Source organism: Amblyomma mixtum, chromosome 3 (genome assembly GCF_055824585.1).
Source record: "Amblyomma mixtum isolate Tamu chromosome 3, ASM5582458v1, whole genome shotgun sequence".
NCBI classification, from domain to species: Eukaryota; Metazoa; Arthropoda; class Arachnida; order Ixodida; family Ixodidae; genus Amblyomma; species Amblyomma mixtum.
In genome coordinates, this window is record NC_143014.1 from 85,651,388 (window position 1) to 85,670,576 (window position 19,189).

At 47.7% G+C, this 19,189-nt stretch overlaps 1 protein-coding gene across 1 annotated transcript in view; it reads left to right on the forward strand.

Moving 5' to 3' along the window:
• The window catches only part of LOC149350828 (neural cell adhesion molecule 1-like), a 281,207-nt gene that overhangs the window by 152,027 nt on the left and 109,991 nt on the right, over positions 1–19,189 (forward strand). Inside the window, exons 8-9 of the mRNA XM_089576941.1 lie at positions 12,479–12,738; positions 13,140–13,308. Coding sequence (XP_089433067.1) covers positions 12,479–12,738; positions 13,140–13,308 — 429 coding nt within the window. The remainder of the gene's footprint in view (positions 1–12,478; positions 12,739–13,139; positions 13,309–19,189) is intronic.

Consider the following 19,189-nt stretch of genomic DNA (forward strand, 5'->3'; position numbering starts at 1 on the left):
AACTTGAATGATTAACATGAATATTAAATTTGAAAAATATATACCTACTCGCAGGAAACGACCACCAAATTTCCCTTCGTCTTGGCGGAAGGCGGCAGTTTCTATTTTGTAGCGCTGTTAATAGGGCTCTTGGCAATTTCGCGTCGTCCGCAGCCGCGCGCTTTCTTGACGTCAGCATCACGTGACGCGTGGCTAGGGAGTTTGTTTCCACTTGGTCGCTCGCCACCGTGGCAGATGGGATGGGTCTCCCGAAGCAGTGTGTGCTCGGAAGAACTTCGCGAACCTCGTCGCTAATGCGAGCGCAAGTGACAATTCCGTGAGGATCCGGAGTTGCAAGCCGGTGAAGCGGAGCGAAAGCGTCAACGGGGAGAGGGCCCTGTCGTGCTCGCTCGCGATGCCGAGTTGAGAGAACGGCGCCAGGATCAGGAAGTGCGCGCCCGCGAAGCCGCCGTGCTCAAGGGACAGGGGAACCACGATGGAACCACTCGGGCGTTTGAGCGTCAGTTCAACATCAGATCAGCGATAGCCGCTGAAAGATGCTGCGAATTGAAGTGGTAGTTGTTCGCTTAACTGCCTCATCCATAGGTATACGATCATAGGGAGGCAGAGTTAGGCGATCTGCTTGCGCCGCTGAATTTGTCAGCATCTTTGACTGCCGCCTGGTAGTCTTTTGCCGCAGCTCAGCATGAGTATAGCCAACCAACACTCTGTTATGTCACCTTAGATAAGCAAATTATTAATGCTTTAGTAACGATTTGGATAATGAATTCTTTAAACGCTGAAACCCTCTGAAATATCTTCAAGAAAGCGTAACAGCGGCACGAAATAATTTATGTGACCATTGTAGAGCAAGTGCGCTGAGTGGGTAAAGAAGCTGCAGAAAGAGTAGCCGTAATCCCACTCCTTTTCCTCCATACCATGCTCAGATATGCAATATTACACAGCAATGTGCAATGTATGTGGAAGAGGTGCTACTTCTCTATCTGCGTTCTGGGACTCATAGGAGACCTAAGCCGCACCCGGGGACACATTGCCCCTGATACGTATCAGTGCCGTTTTGAAGACACCAGCGTAAACATGAACATCACAAACGGCCCGCGCGACTCTGCTCGCTCTCGTTTGTACCAATAGAAAAGCAATAAATAAAAAATAGGAAAACAAATAATAACTGACTTATTCTTTCCACTGCGAAAAGAAAGGACACTTGGATTTTAAACGGACTGAGTATCTTCTTCCACTCTTGCAGCGCTTGAACACAGTGAGCAAACGACCGGCCAGTATATTTGTTTCCCTTGCATATCTTTACCTTTCATGTTGGAGAAGTCACAAATCTCCGATCGGGTTTTGAAAATATTTTTGTGTCAGATCACATCGGTTATAGGTAATGAGCAGACAGCAACACGGAAATGAGGGGCTCTTTATGACATGCATATGAAGGAAGCCAACAGTGACCGAAACGTCGGAGAACATAAGGCAAGTGCTCTGACGCAACAGCGTTCGAGCGGACGTCCGGAGGAAAAGCCGTGCGTGTTGTCACACTAATTCAGTATTGGTTGAGAGGTTTCTGACGTTGCGCGGTGAGCTGTGGAATGAAAATGTATAAAACTCGAGTTAAATTGTGAACATGAAGCCGTAGCATGGCTGAAATATCATTATGACATGAAAGGATGCAAGGTAAATTATTTACGCTGAAAATACAATTGGGATGCCTCGTTGGGAATCGAACCCATGACATGTTGGTTGCAAGTTAGACACGCTACCGCTAGGTCACTAAGGCCCGTTCGTTCGACTCTGTTAAACGTAGACCTTTTTTTTCTTTAAACGTAGACCTTGTATCCCATCACATGGTCTAATATACTTACTAATGTGTACTAATAAGTGTGCGTAATTAAAAAGAGGTAATAATTAAGAAATAAAGTAGCAAATAACCAATAACGCTGTCGCGCCATACCCGTAATGTGGAACTTAAGTGTCCCTCTATATTTTTTTTTAATTTGTGGCGTTTACTAATGGTCAATAACTAGTGTAATCATTGTCAACTAAACCAAATCAAATTTATTCTGCAAAAAATGTTAAGAGGAATACAGGTAAAAGCTGTGAGAACAGCTCGAGGATCTCTGACCCCCTAGGACAGTGGGCAGCAAAGAAGCGTGCGGAGTACAATATACTAGGACGAATACATACATGAGTTATGCAACATCTTTCGAAAAGGGAATTGTAAGGCAATGAAAAAATGAAAAAAAAAAAGAAGTCGCTGCATCACATCATTTTACAAACATTGCACGCAGTTCTTATGGTGATATACCCGGTATCGGAATGTTAGTTTCATTTATTATGCGATTTAGAAGTGTGGGCAATTGAAATTGCATTTGATGTCCATAATTGGTTCTGCATTTGGAGACATACCACACTTCAGGATGGCGCACATTATAAACAGGGAAGTTTTCCGCTAGCAGTGCTAGGCTTGCTATGCGTGCAAGGTAATTTATTAGGAAGTAGAAGAAAAAACAATCACATGCTGCCTGTTGTATCCGAACCCACGACCTCCGTTTGTCACGTATGGTGCATGAACGGAGCTAGGGCGACGACTGTCCGACACTCTACTTTCGGGGGTATTTAGGTTTCGTGTAACCGGGCTGTGAGAGTGTTTTATTTTTATATTTTTACGCACAAAATGGTTAAACTACTATACTCCATTGGTCAACACCGGGAATTAAAAGAAAACAATTCCACTATATTTTTCTTTATTTCAGTGACTGTTGACTTCCTTCATAGCTAAAATAGGTGGCATTTGAAGGCCATTCTTTATTCTGTCGAAGATGTTCATCAGCGAAGGTTTCCAAAATGCGTGCCATCTTCCACAGGGGTGTTCACACCGTGTTCACACCCCTCACCCCGACAGTATACACGCGAATGCGCTGAAGCCATCGAAACGAAAGGGAGAGAGATCGGTTTCGCCAGTTTCGAGGCGGTCGTCCTTTCTGGGAGGCTGAAACCATTGCACAAGACGGGAGCAGCTTGCTTAGCGACAACGCACCTAAGCTCCTTAAAGCTTCTTTCCGTGCGAGCGTAAAGTGCGCATCACTCATGGAAAGAAAAAAGAGGGGGGGGGGGGGGGAGGCATGGGTGGTGTAGGGAGGGAGTTGAGGAGTTCATATAAACAGTGTCTAATGCCGCGCGAGGCAGACTTGTATCTATAGTATCTATCTTGCTGGTGGGGTCATTCGAAAGGAGAACAGCGTGGGTTAGGGTCGGCAGCTGTCTGCACCTAAGCTCGTGTATCAAAACAGCCGCGTTACGCTTTCGAAACAACTGCACCACGCGCTACACTTGCGAGCGCTGGGAACGTGCATCGACGGACGCCTTGTTTGCGCGGGCGTGGTCAGCGCGCAGTGAGCGCGCTCTTTTGTAACCACTGTCCCTGTTCGCAGATGCGAGGCACGTCCTTTGATACGCGCGGGCTGACTGCAGTGCATCTTGTGGATTAAGCACGGGGCCTAGGCCGCTAATCTCCTCGCGAGGCTCTACATGTGCGCGAGCGGCGCGTTTGTGGGCTGTTTATCCGGACAAGGAAAGGAACCGCAGAGCAGTGAACGATGTCTCCTTTTACTGTCACCACTTCCTTTGCTTCTTCCCTTAGACGCTTTGGACTCGCATTTCACTAGACAAAGGGAAAAAAGGGCAACGAAGTGGGTCAGACTTTTCTTTTTTTTTTCTTGCTTTCTTTCTTTTTTTTTGCTGAAGGTTTACGACGTCATTTATTAAAGCGCGAAGAGCAGACGAACTGGAAAGATATAGGTCCGCATTTATGAGCTTAGGCACATAAGCACTTACATCAAATGTCGCTGCTAAATGCGTAATGAGTCGTAGTTTTGCCTTAAGTGCTGCAATATTAATTTCGGCGGCTGTGCTTATGCTTGATTGCTAAATTAGTGCTCCCCGCGCTTTTCCTTCTATTGATCGCCACTGCGGCCCATTCGACATCAGGGAGAGGTCGCGTTATTTCGAACTCCTCAGCAAAAGCAGGGCATCCTGCAGGTCAGCTGCTGTTCTAATGACACTCGAATTCGAGACACCTGCCCGAGGACTGCCTGTTTTCATTTATATCACTGACCTGTAATGGCAAGAGCCTCATCCCTTTTGGTCGGACCTGCGCAAAAACGGTTCCCTTTTGCATTGTATTTGATACTTTTAAAATTTCGGCAATATGATAAAAACAATATAGATTCGGACAAATTATTAAGATGGCCATGGTAATAATCATCATCAGTTGATTTTCTTCCCTGTTCCCTGTATCGAACCAGGCGCGGCCAGCCCCTGTCCTGTGCACACACTCACTGCCTATCTCAGCAAACGTCCTGATCTCATCCCTCCACGTATATTCTCTGCCGCTCTCTGCCATAAACTTCACATCCCTTGAAATCCACTCCGCAAACTCATAAGCAACTTGCAATATGTTCTGCTAGTTACGCGCCCATTCTAAGTCCAGTTCTTACTCTTAATTTCAGCCGGAATCGTAGAATCTCATTTGTCTTTTATCTTTATACTCTTTATTGGTCTCGACAAAGCACACGGGTTTCGGGGACGCTTTTCAGATAGCGATATGCCGCGTACAGGGAGAGAGATACAACAACAAAAAATGCAGGGACAATATGTCGCTTAAAATTACGCGCTGCCGTAGTACTACGCGTTCAGACGTATTTTTATAAGTATACCAAGGGGAGGTCGGGAGTGGTTCGCATTGCACCGCGCGTAATGTAGTGTGAAAGACAGCGAAGCTCGACTTTTCGACGACGTTTTCCAAGGCGTTTATAACTTCAAGAAGCGTCTAATACGTAATGACGGTTCGTGATTGGCCGTGGCGTCACTGTCGTTGTCCATTGCAATTGGTCCGTCTTGTCGCTGGTGGTTCGGATGGGCCAGCTCTCGTGCGCTTTCAAATACCGTAGCTTTCTTCCGGAATAAAAGTTTTGCGAGTGCAACCGATAGTTTCTTTCTTTCATACTGTCGTGCAACTATTAAGGTAACGTAAAAACTAAACAGGGAGGGAATAAGTCGCAGCAGCGAGTTACATTAGTGGTAGGGAGCTGGCTCGAAGAATAATTAATTAAGCGTCTTAATCCTTCGTTCGGCATTTGTCGCCCCAGAGCAGCCTGTAATAAAAACGACTTTCGTAGAAGTCGCCTTCATCAAGCCTAAGCCAAAAGGTGCTGCGGAACCCCTAAAAACCCGAGGCGCGGCGTATTCACCAGCACGCTTGTAGCTGCGGCATGCGAAAGCGGGCCCCCGGAAACATGCACGCATCGGAGCAGCCGCAACAGCTGCAGCTCAAACGGGAGCACTTTTCCGGTCGCGTGTATTCCATTTCGCTCCGTCTCCGCCGCCGCAGCAGCCGGGTTCGACAAAACGGGGCTGCGAACGCGTCTTCCTTTCTTTTTCAACGGCGGTACAAACAGCGCGGCGCGTCAGGCGGAAGGCACACGCTCATTCACGCGTGTCCCGGCCGTAAGCGCGCGCGCGCGCGTTTCCAGTTTCGTCCTCGCCCCGAAGTCTGACAGACGGGCCATGTGGAAAAGCGCGCCCAGCGGTGGCGCGCGCGTTACGAGCAGCGAAGGCGGCGGCGGCGGCGGCAGAGATCACGCTGTCGTCCATCACGCATTGCTACGCCGGGGCGCGGCAAAGAGCGGGCAACAAAAGAGCAGCGAGCGCAGAGATGGCCGAGGCGAGGGCGCTCTTCGCTGTGAGCTCTGGTCCACGGAGGAGGAAAACAAAAAAACTGGAAGGGCAGGCGCCACGGTGAGGAGGAGGTCGTCGGCGAGGCGGACTGTCCGGTTCGCCGGAAACGTCCCTAATGTCCCGCTAATTGGCCTCGTGTTGTGCTTCTGGTAATTGGGTCCAACCTCGATTGCGTGGCGCAGATCGACAGTGGCTTGTTGTTCCGGTAACAGCTCGCTCAACTAAGTCTCCGCTGCACACTCAGCCACGTTCGTCGGTTCCGGAGTGATTTGCGCCACTGTGAGCACTCAAGCACCCCGGACGAGAGCGTTGGCTTTTTTTTTTCTTTCCTCCTTACTCCACACATAGGAGCGGCCTGTTGTAGGAAACGTTTGTTAAAATGTGACGAGAAGAGCTAAGTAGCCGCGGGCAATTCTTTTCTCCGCGCCTAATGACACTTTTACTGACTGACGAGGGCGCCACTGGAATGAATGGGACACTAATAGGCTCCGTGTAGGCGGTTTTCACAGGCCGTAATATTTAGTGGATCATTAGAGGTCTCCATCCGCGCGTTCCATTCACAGCAAGTCATGGCTCAATCCAGATGAGTGGTAGAAAGGCATTTATCTATGGCCCGCTAGGCTTCTCGTAACGTGCGAGCGGACAAAGCGGGCGCTCCGCTGCTCCAACTCCCATAAGAGCGACAAGTCCGAAAGACTGATTTGTTGATGGGAGGAAAAGTGAAGCACTTCGATCGTGACGGGCGCTGGTGGCGCGGGAGCGCTTCCTGCTGTCGCTCAGGGGGCCGGAATGTGACAGGGCCGCTGACATCAGCCGTTGTAAGACAGGGTGTAATCGGATTTGCCTCCGAAAAGAAGGTTCACATATGCAACGACACAAATGCGATTCGGCGAGTCCCATGTGATTAGGGTTTGGGCAGATACGCCGAAGGCTACCTCGAAGTCGTCGTTGGCGCGTCGGGAGCAGTCTTTAACGCTAGCGTTGCTCTTTGACGCTACTCGCACGCGACAGCGTCGAGTCTAGGTGCAGAGCGCCGCATGTGCGATACGCACATCCCGCCGCTCCCCTCCGTGCTGGTCTCCGCAGTTTATCCCCGCGCGAGAGCCTGTCATGTACCGCGCAAGAAACGTCTTGCCGGAAGTGCCCCGTTTGCGACTTGAGTAGCGCGAGAAGCGAAACAGACGTCGCCTTCATCGGGCGCGCTTGTTTTTTGCTCCTCGGCAGCAGCACGTGACGGAGAACGCTGGCTCGGGCGCGTTTATTTACTCTGCTTTGTCTCCTAGAAGCTAATTAGTTAAGGAACACATCGTTAATGAACTTCGTTAGGAATGTCTTGTTCTATCGGCAACTCAAGAAAAATATCTGTGGCTCGGTTTTGAAAGCAACCTTGAGAGGACGCTGCCCTGGTTTCTGCGCCGGTGAGGCGCTTGGTTTCTTCGAGAGGACCGGAGGCAAGGTGTCCGCGGGCAGAGTATCTTGTTCGCGGATAATAATGGGAGGAGCACCACAGGGGTGCGCCAAGATTTATAACTGCGCCAGAATTACGCAGTGCGGATCTGCGTTCGCTGGTGTTACAAAAATTTCCGGAAAAAAAGAAAGAAAACTTCGCTGTCACAAGTATTGCTCATAACTACAAAACGGATACTGCCTGGCATATTTTCGTTCACTTTCAGACGGAAACGCAGTCCTTATTCACCTAATACTAACGAATTTCATATAAAGCGATCATAATCAGGCTGCAAGCAAAAGCGAAGGCGTTGTACTCGAGAAGGATAGGAAACAGCGCGTGAAATCTTTCGAGGGCTTTTCTTTTTCTTATTTTTTTGGTCGCAGAGTGAGCGTTGGCGGGTGGGGAGAAGGGCGAGGTGGTTCCTTCTGCGCCACCACATTTCCCGCCAACACGACCTCGGCAAGCTGGCTCGCGAAACGATTAACGGAATGACTGACACTACGCATAGCGGCACTACGACTGAGCTTATTTCTTTTATGCGCACAAATGCATAAATTAATTCTTTATTGTCTAGGAAATGCGTGGGCACGAACTTGCGGATCTTACCGGACAGCGCGTTTGCGGGCAGCGTTCCGAGCGCTGAACAACTAAGGACGAGGACAGAACACAAGGCGCAAAAGAGTGCGTGCTGCTCAACACGCCGCATATTTATTTATTTATTTATTTATTTATTTATTTATTTATTTATTTATTTATTTATTTATTTATTTATTTATTTATTTATTTATTTATTTATTTATTTATTTATTTATTTATTTATTTATTTATTTATTTATTTATTTATTTATTTATTTATTTATTTGGATTGCCCTCAGTGCCAAAGGCATTACGCGAGCTCTGGCCTACGTGCAGCGTCCGAGAAGCGTTCCAAAGCGTGTGACGCATTTCCCACTCGATTGCGACGAAGGTTACCCGTGGCGCGAGGCAATGGCTGCATGCACATGGTTGCCACTCGACTGCAGGAGAGCGCCAGTCCCAACCGAAGACGAAGGTAGAGCAAGGCACGTCTTCTGCCCTCTTCTTTGAAGATGTGCGGTTGCGCTTACACACATTCCTTTCGAGGGTCGCAGATACCGCTACCCCTGTAAAAGAAAGAAAAAAAAATTAAGGTTTGTGCAAGTAGCCCTTCTGATTGCTGCCGCTTTGTGTAAGTCACGTCCGCCCCGTGCGTCCTGTGACAAAGCGCTTGCAACCAGACATAAAATGATCGACACAAACCCTGCATTAGTTTTTGTTCGTTATTTATCCTGTACCGTCGTCTATTGTTAAAAAAAAAAAAAAGAAAGAACAGCATGATTTTTCCTAAGCTGTTCTCACACAGAGGACCGTCTGCGTCCCTTAGACTGCATTGAAAACCTTTTCTAAAGGTGCAAGAACCTAGCAGGCATTTCACTGTGCGCTACGTGACCCTTTGACCGTTCCCCATGTTTGAGTCAAAGCATAAAACGGAGAACCTGCGGAAATAGAACAAGCTGTACTCGTGTAGCATGAGAACGTTGTCTCTTTTGTGCTGCAACCTGTCTGCTGCCAAGACATATTGGAAACGATCAGAAGTAAAATGTACACGAGCGATCGACCCCATGTCATAAAGGTCTGACTGGGGACGGGAAAAGAACGATACGACAGTCGGCCAACCTCCGTATGCAGCGCAACGTAATGCCGGCGGACAAGCGAAAAATGTGCGCTACGATTGAATTTAACTTAGAGGAGCAGTTTAGGTGCCCGCTGGCGGTGGTAAAAGGTGCGCAAGCGGCAAATGTCGTGACAGGCACACAGTTCAGCTTTATATTCCTTTCGCTGTCATGAATTAAGGCCGCTAACGGGTGTTTGGGTCAAATTATTAGGAAGTAACTTTCGCCGGGCGCCATGCCATAGTGAATGGACGTCACGGTGCTCCCCCGTCGTGGGTATCAACGCTGTTTTATTCTGCGACGTGGCAAAAGATGCGACAAAATTCTTATATCTCATATTACCATATTAGAAGAAGACATAGCGCAGCACAACGGGACAGAGAAAAGGTTTGGTTTGGTTTGATTTGGTTTATCGAGGTTTAACGTCCTAAAGCGACTGAGGCTATGAGAGACGCCGCAGTGAAGGACTCCGGAAATTTCGGCCCCCTGGGGTGCTTTAACGTGCACTGACAACGCAGAGTACACAGGCCTCTAGAGTTTCGCCTCCATCGAAATTCGACCGCCGCGGCCGGGGTCGAACCCGCTTCTTTCGGGTCAGCAGCCACCATATGGGACAGAGAAAAGGAGCACACAGGATTCTAATACGCTATATCAACAATCCCAAACTACCACTTTGTTAAGAATAATATAACCATTAGTTTCGAGTCCTTCCACATATTAAGCCTCATAATGACGTAACTATTCAGCAGTACAACGCAGATTTCATCGAAGGCGCTGCTCGGCAGCATTAGGGGCTGGGGTTTTTCGCCACATCCGCACAACTAAACAGTCCATACAACAGACGTCAACAGTGGGCTCTTCATTCAACTGAATTCCTTTTTGCTATCGAAGTAATGTAACTCTTTCCAACAGCATGTGCCATTATTAAGTTGTGAATAGTGTAATGCAAACAGAGCGTTAAAATGATCCAGAATGTTTCTTTTTTCCTTTATTAGCCCGTTTTTAACCTCTGGGGCTTGCCGTTAGTGCGGTTCTGGTCCTGTTAAGCGCCTCGATAATTATGTTTGCTCGCGAAGTCGAGTATACGTGTAATTAACTTCTGACGTCAAGGTTTGCTCTTCCCAAAACCAAAAGCACCTGCGTGTGTGTGTTTTCGTGCGTGCGTATGCGAGCGTGCTTACGCGCGCAACCATAATTGGCTCGCGGAGCCGAACGTATAGTGCAGAGTGGAGGCGCACCGCTCAAACATGCATAATTTTCGTCTCGGGTGTTTCCAGATGCTCCAAGGTTAGGTCCTCGTTTGAGAGCTCCTGTGTTTCGATAGGCAGCTTAGGCGCCGCGGCTTCGTCGCATGCCCAAGCAGAGTCAACTTGCGTAATAAATTGTGTCCGCGTCGTTGATCAGTGAACCGCCACTTCTCTGAAGCAAGGCAGCGATGTTATCGTCGTGCTTTGAGACATTATATTTATCAACTTCGCTTCAAGCCTGTGAGCACTTTGTAGACCAGCCAAGAGGGAGAGCACACTTTACATTAAGTTCTTTCAGCATATGTATGTTGACTCCTAATGGCATTTGTTAATGTTTGTTGAAGGCTGCAGCAAGTATCAAACATATGCCTAGTTGTCTTCATTACGAAAACGTTGGCGGCTTCATGTTTCGCGTGAAATATACGTACATGCTTTTCTCCGTAGTAAGCGCACGTTTTATTTATTTATTTATTTATTTATTTATTTAATTATTTATTTATTTTTTTTATTTATTTATTTATTTATTTATTTATTTATTTATTTATTTATTTATTTATTTATTTATTTATTTATTTATTTATTTATTTATTTATTTGTAAAGCAGTCTCGCAGCTTGCAAAGACTTGTTTAGTGTTAGAAATGCATAGGCGTTCAGAGGCACCCCCCGCGTAACCAACAATAGCACAAAGTGAAATTTGAAAACAATTTCACTGCATTTTTACGTTGATTACATCAGCGTTATGGGCCAAAAGATTAAGAGGAGCAAGAACACAGGTGGGTCGGTCCACTTTCACTGTTTCCCAGCCAAATCGTCGTCTCATATGTAAGCCGTTTCTTTTTATTTTTTATGCGCGAATGTGAAAGGCAGCTCGGTTTGCCAATTCTCTCCTTTGCCGCTTCTCGTCACTCTATAAACAGTATGAATCAGTGAGCTCTGCACAAACGACATACGAGTCACTCAGAGAAATGTTTGCGTATAAACCAGTTGTACGACAGGGAAAAAGGGCGTGGGCTGGTCTCCATTCTTGTGTGCGGTGCCTGCGGTAGCGCTATCTTCTCGTGTCTCGCCCCTGACACGACGCGGTCTCGCGGCGCGTGACCGGGGCTTCTTTCGCTGTTTGTTGCTGACTGTGGCAAATGCTGCTCGCTGCATTAGTTGCCTCCCCGCTGCCATTGTGCTCACTGGGTGGACAGCTTGCCATTGAGAAGTGAAAGCAAACAAAAGGAATACTAACATCGTGGAGTCCCAAGTGACCGGCAATTCGCTCACTGTTCGGCGCACGATACAGCCACGACGCCACTGCGCAGGCGCGGAAAACTGGGAAGAGAAACTCTGCCGCTATAATTAACACGCACGAAAGCGCGTAGGCAGCCCACAGATGTGGGCAACACGACTGCAGAAAAGGCAGCCTAAACAAGAAGCTTTGATTAGTGGGCATGGCCGTCGTTCACTGAAAGCTGCTTTTCTCGTGAACGATTACAAGCAGGAGAAAAGCTCTAGCATCTGTGCGAGGCGGACTACAAGAAATTAACACCATGAGCGCTACGAATGGCACAACGGTCTTGAGTTCGACTAGCGACTCGGCAATGGGGTCGAGCGAGTTTCGAAGCCAAGGTTTAACGTGACGTCTAGGTCACGTGACATGGCGAAGTTACCACAACGTGTCCGTTGGGCTGTGAGTAAAGTGCCCACCGTGGCAGGTAGGAGTTAAATTAATGATTGCTCGCGAGAGGTTGCTCGGGAAGAGCAACCTGGGTCTCACATGCCCCACCGTTGGGAGCACCTGCCATCGCAGGGCAGTGGCGCATCGCTTGACCGCTGCACCACTGCGCCAGGAGTGGAATGATGACTACCAGCGACCTATGAGTGTAAATGAGACAGTGACCCACTCCTTAAATATATGGGCATTGAACCATTAAAGCTATCTCGCCATACCCTTAAGGCAGAGCTTAAGTGTCCCCTCGAGATTTTATTTATTCTTTTTTTGGGGGACACGACCGGTAGCGTATAAAGAAGTCTCCAATAATCGACGGAGGTCTTAACTAGGTTACTTCTGCGGTAGCACATGTCCAGCGGAAAAGTGACTGTGCGCACACGTGCTAAGAAAAACCGCGCAGGTTGGCAGCTTGGGCAACGCGTTGTTTACAGCAAGCTCATTATAGTTGCCTGTGCTGGAGTATTTCTATCGAATACTGTAGATCGAATATTTGTATGACTCGGCGTGTTTCCGCACTAGTATGCTCCAAAGTCCCGCCCTCTCTGCTAGACTGCGCATGGTTTTGTGACACTCCCGCCCGCGGAAGAGCCACGTACAGGGCTGTCAGTCACTGGCCCGTCTTCTGCCATCATGCAGGGCCACCCGAACCCGTGGAAAACTGCAGCGTGAGCAACCTGACCGAGCGCAGCTTCTCGGTGGAGTGCCGAGAGGTGCGCACCTCATCCGCAAGCGGCCAGTCGGCAGTGGCGGCCACGGGCGGCGCCTCCCTGGTGGCCGCCGCGCAGAGGCCCTCGCTGCTGGCGCGGCCGCCCGAGAACCTCGTCTACTTGCTCGAAGTGTACGGGCCACCGGAGGGCTCGGCGCTCCAGAGGGGCGTCTCCGCATCCCAGCATCAGGTGACGACGCTGCCGCCTTCGTCATTGTTGCTTTACAGCCTCGTGAGCGCAGCATCTCCGCTATGCTGAGTGTAAGAGAGACATGCTGACGAAGGCCAACTGTCGGCCTTTAGAGCGAGCAGAAGGAAGTCAGTATAGGAACGCATTGCACGTAAAGCGGTTATTTCAAGCCTATACCAAAGCTTCGGCCCAAAAAGCGCTTCCTACCACATATGCCGGCACTTTAAACTTTTTATACCGATTTTTTCTTTTCGTTGCATCGCCTGTAAAGAAGTGAGTGCTCCTATTTCTGTAGCAGCGGATGGGACGTAGCTCACCAAGCTTTCTTCAGCAGACGCCACGCTCCGATCACCCTTCGACAGGAGACATTCCGACAGGGGCCCGCGCCCTTTCCCTTGCAGGTTCTGGTCCGGAACGTGAGCGGCCCGGAGCCACGCTTCCGAGTTGGACAGCTGTGGCCAGGCACCGAGTTCGAAGCACGCGTGTTCGCAGCCAACTCCAAGGGACGCAGCAGGCCCTTCCGTCTCAACGCCTGCACTCTGCCACCGGCCGAGGCTCTGCTGGACAAAGGCACGTATTCGGCAAATCTTTACTGCGGCTCCTGATGCAAGCATTTCGTATGCCTTGCCCATTCGTCTCCGCCACGTTGCCGAAGCATCGACAGTTCGGAGCTCTAAGCGGTGTGCCTACGCCGAGTCGCTTGGAAAGCAGACTGGTTAATTTTTACTTAATGAGGAAGTAATATCCTCGTTGAATGTTGGACAGATGTTTTCTTGCGTTAAATCCTGCAGTTAGTTGGGAATAACTAAACTAAGTGGCGATTTCATATTAATTAACATTAGACAAATTCCTTAGCTAGACAATAGCTAGGAATGTAGTAACAATAAAATAATTACGTAATGCGTATCTAATGCCACAACTTCCGGATATGTGCTGTTGCTATCTGAATTTCCCTCTTTTCTCTTTATATATGTAAAAAGACACCTTGGTTAGAATTGATGGCGACACCAATAGGCGACATACACTCCGTGCTCTTTTGCCGTTCATGGGGCTGCCCACTTCTTTCGCGGCTATAATTTGGCGTTACAAGATAGAAGCGCACGCACTGACGGCTATTTGGAACTCATATATTGGAAAAAATGATCACAGCGCCTTTGGGTGTTCCAGCCAGATGTTTCCAGCAGTCAAAAGTCAATAAACCCTAACGTACAGTGTTGCGAAATCGATAGATATATACACACACACACTGGCGCCACTATTATGAAGTTGTGTGGAGCAAACAAGGATGCGCATGCACTTCTGTAAGCCAGCGTTCAGCGACTTTCCTTGCCTCGTTTTGTGGAAGTAGTTGCCGAAAGAACAAGTTCAGATCTGGAAAAAAAAAAAGAGTTCATAAGCGCTTTTGAAGATTGCCTCTTGAGTTACACGTACGACGTTGATTTCTGGTTGACTACGAATTCCCAGCTGCGCAATTTTGCTCCATTTCGCTTCTGTTCAAGTAACTATGCGAATACTTGGTGCATTGAAGGTCTTGCATTTTGTCTGAAAGGCGATTGTTACTCCAAGCTCTTACGACTCTAGTTTGCTAAGGCAGCTTGCTTCGCCTGAGAATACGGTGATGACAGCTGCCGTAGTGAGAGCAACGAGGAAGGTTCAGATTACATGTACGCCCTAGAAAGTGTTAATTCATTGAATACGTGGGTAGTGGGTGCAGCAGGTCGTATAGGATGGACCATAGCAAAAGCCTATGAAAGTCTTGATTAGGGCTTTGCAGTAATAGAAAAGTAAGCGCGAAGGGGACGGGAGCAGACTACAGCGAAAAAGTCAAATTGCCAATTTCCGTCGTTGCAAATGGGATTTACCCCGCTGTCTAAGAAAGAACATCAGCGGCTCGTACAATTTTATGAGTATAAAGCCCACCAATCTGGCTTTAATAACCCGCGCCAGTTGCGCAGAACGAGTACGAAATGTTCAATGTCACGAATTCATCGCGCATCGATTTCTCCGAAGTACAGTAGCGCTAATAAACTAAAGAGCTCAGTTCTTCAGTACGGGCGCATTATCTTGAATAATGTAACACATGTCCCTTTTTATTTCTTTGGTTCTTTCACAGTTCGAGGATTAGTGTTAATAGTTGAAGGTTGGCCGGTAAATTTAAATGGCTAATGTGTTTGAAATGCGATATACTTTTCCTTGGGAACTCCGTGCACTTTCGACGTTAATCTGAAGCCTAGGAACACTCTCCTTCTGCTGGGAGAAAGGGAGCAATAAGATAGTAAGGGGAGTGTTACAATATAGATTGCACCAGTAGAGGAGAGTGCCACGGTGGGAGACACGCGAGCGCACGGCTAAAGAGAAGATAAAAAATACGGCGCGTTGCACGTGATCGGTCCTCCCGCAGGGCAAGCGTTGGCACGATACCTACCAGCATGCAAGAGATGAAGGAAGGAGTGAAGGGAGAGCTGCAGACAGAAAGAGTTCCCAGCGTCTCAAAAATAGCGTTGCAGTGTCCGTTCTTACCGCCGTCCGCGGGCGAAACTACGCAGAAGAAAATAGGCTCCGTTCGTGAAAGCACGTGACTCAAGAGAAGTTACCGGGAGCTACGCTAACTATGCACAGATAAATCTCTGGAACGACGTGACTAGCGTTAGCGTGCAGGTCCAGGGGCACACTGTGATCAGAAGTCACGCGAAATGGGAATGACGGCGGAAACTGCGCCTTTAATTTTCTTACACAGTTTGAACACGCATTCCACAGTGACTCTACAGACAGTCTACAGACTGTCTACTGATATACTCGTTATTTTTAATACCACCGGGCCACTGTGCCAGTGAGATGAGCATCTGCGAGGGATTGGTACAACGAGTATCACGGCACAAGGCTACGTGCTGCCTGTAGCAAATACATTAAAAAACAATTTCTTGAAAACTTCGTTAGACATGACTGGAAAGAGCGCGACCGCTTGTGGTTCCAGCCGGATGTGAGCGCTGTGAATGACCGTTCTGCGGGCCTGCTTACAGCAGCGTTCCACGAGGAGGCAGTGTGCAGGCTCGTGATGTAGTACGCCACGTGCCTAACGATCCTGAATGCCATGAACTCTGTAAAACTTGAGCTCAAAACAGTCACTGCAAAAATGAATGCGCATTCGACGGTAATAAAGTTTCATGCCCTCCTGCGATTCAATTTGCCATGAGAAGGACGTCTGCCATCATCAACGGAAGCCCCGCGATGGGCCCATAAACGGTGCCGAACGGCGGCAATAATCAGTGCACTTATTCCGGCAGTGACTTTTTAGCAGTAGTGTTCGAGGGTATATCAACCTCGGCTAGCCTACTGAAAACTGCGTCTTAATTGTTTTTTTAACGTTAAAGTGCATGCTATTAAGTTTTCTGTTTCTGCTCCGCCAGCAAGTACAGCGTTGACCTGTAAAAAATAAAATGAACCGGCATGCACATTTTCCGTTTTCTGTATTCGATGCAGCTTGTGCGTTGATTCCGATTTCGAAAAAGTGCCTGACCATTGATTTCAGGAGAAATCTTTCGCTCACTCTTAAAAACGCTTCCAAGATTTTTTTAATAACATTGAATAAGCATATCTACCAATCTGTGCGAGTTTCATACAGATCTGTATCTGACTTTAGCTGCAATAATTTCCCTTTCTTTTGGTAGCAGTTTCACGGTCTCTTGAGGAAATACGAAATGGCTAAGCAAGGAAGTGCAAGCCACTGACGTTTTTTACTGGGTACTGATTTCAACTATAGTCGTTTTCAACACTTCAAGGCCTCTACACGAAATAACGAGCAAGCTTCGAAGCGCTTTATAGTTCACGCAACGCCAACATACCGTCCCCTCTTAAAACAGTAAATGCTGTATACCTTGGCTGCTTCTATAGTTGTCTTCCTGGTCTTAGGGAGCAAAATATGCGAGCCTACTTTATTTACTGAGTAGCGTTTTTCTACCTAGCTGCTTGTAGTTAATTTAATCGATGCATTAAAACTTTTGTTAGTCAAATGAATACCAGAAATATAGGTGATGTACTTGATGCAAATTTGCCAGAAAGATTACAAGCTCACCGCCACAATGGCGTATACTAGCTAGTACGTCAAATGCATAACATGTGCAAAGAATATGAGTACTCACTGCCGTTTTCGGCCTGCAAAGATAGAGTACAGCAGATCAATCACAAATGGAACCATGAATTGGTAACGCAGCATGCTTAAGTATAAAATCAATTGCGACAAAAGGAAACGGTAGCCTGTAAAATAAAGAATGGATGTTTCCGCGACAGATCACTCGATCAAGCTCTGTGTTTACCCGTACGACACGTGGGAGCTTTTTATTTGCCTTCCATTGGGAAGAATGGTAAACATATACATCAGCACGCCTATGAGAACCGTATCTTGGGAAGCTTGACCTACTCCCTTTGGCTACTGACGGACATGACTCATGCTCTCAGCTTACTTAATAAGGGCTTTGGCCGGTGTACGGACGCCTTTGCGTGAATAAATCACCCTCATACGTGACGGCCATCGACACGGGGCTATTTGTCAAGCAGCGTGCTCGCGCACCAGTTGCAGGAGATGCGTCTATTATACATGGACTTCGTTACTGCCCTTGAAAAGTACTAACGAATTCGAGGCCTTCCCTCGCACCGTCGCCAGCCCGCGACCGGTTGCCCAAAGGGGAAAAAAAGGGGGAAAAAGCGGTTCTGACGAAGCAGACGAGGCTTTTGCTTAATTCTAACATTTATCCCTAGAGCGAGCGATCGCGCTCTCTCCTGAATTCGTAAGTTGTCGGCGCTGTCCCAAAACTCGCCGGCTCTTCTCTAGGTGTGTATTTAAACTTGCATTGGCCATCGTAGCACTCGAAAAAGAGCCCAGCCGAAGGGATTTATCTGCATGTTGGGAAACTCGGAGCACATTCGTCTTGCCAGGAATTGCCTCAACTCTGGTATCGCCGCCAACTATCTCGCGGAAAACTTTGTGGCTGGACCAGCGCGCGGAACAGGCCGCTTCCATCGCGCGGATACCGCGCGTAACATGCAAACCGCCTTATCTGAACTGATTTCTCATGTGGCTCATCCGCGCTGTTATTGAAGTGTGTTTTAGACATTTTGCTAATGATGGGCCTAGCATTTTCGCAGGCTTTTAAAATTGCTGTATTCAGGATGGAAATGCCAGCGGCAGGATGCATCTGCTTTCTCTGTATTCTGTTATCTGTTAGGGCTCCATATGCTCAGCATTAAAAATTTTCAGCTGCATGTCCCCTCCGAAATGTAGAACGTCACGAGTGTACTGTTGAGATTTAAGCACCACTGCACTTTGCAAGACTGTTAGAGAATGGTCGTTCCCTTCTTGTGAACTAGGTCATGAGGCCATGAAATCGATAAGCGTCAAATAATTCAATCTTACGTTCGTTGCTGTCGTTCTAATTCCAGCACCCATTGCATCAGTACATTCAGATTTGAAAGCTGAGCATCGGTAGAGTCAACAAAGCAAAAAAAAAATGACAAAGTGGATGAAACGCATGCTCTTAATGCAACATTACGCCCTATTTTTTCGTCCTTCTCGTCCGCGAGGCCTATAAGCGGTCACCATTTTCAGGAAAGTAAGGAAGTGGCTTCGCATAGGTTAATTAATTAATTACTTAGGAAAACTCTAACTTCTTCATATTGTGGACCAGCGCAAAACGGACAATGTACCAAGGAAAGAGAAGACGACAATGGGCGCTGCTTCTCTTTCCTTGGTCCATTGTCCGTTTTGCACTGGTCCACAATATGAATTACTTCCAACTTGCCCTGCAAAACGTATTGTTAAACTCTAACTTCTGCTCCTTCAGGTCTGGCTGTTTGGGTTTCCACAAACTCCGCTGGGAAATACCTATAATCTGCACAAGTGCTAACCCGACGTTTTCATAGGAGTGCCACATCAACTCCGCATTTACCATCTAGCTCCCCATACTCTACAGATAAGCCTTGTGAGTGAATGATCGTCAAAACTACCACTGCACTGAATTAGTTAATGGGGTGATAATGTTGAGGTATGACAAATAAAGTTACTTGATTAAAGAAGACTAATGTCCTTTAATGTAGCTTTATCTTCATAATTTGTGCCTCCCTATCTGGCTCAGGTAGCTCAGTGGACCTTATTCTTCGTTATTCGATAGCATCGTGGATATCTTTTGTTTCCTTTTTTTTTTTGCCCATCACAGCATTAAGCAGTCGGTTCATTGCTTCTGACCGAAACGGCTATACCGCCACTCGGGCAGAAAACGAACCCAAAAGTTCGCACAGATTCAAGGCTGTACGTATTCGGCAGGCGGCGCGCTTGTGCTCAACATCATAACGGGTGCTTAGCACATATTATTGACTGCCGACTCTTTGGTACGCGCTCGAAATGAGGACGTCCCAGGAAACGCGAGCTAAGGGTCTCAAGAATGCTAGCTCAGAAGTA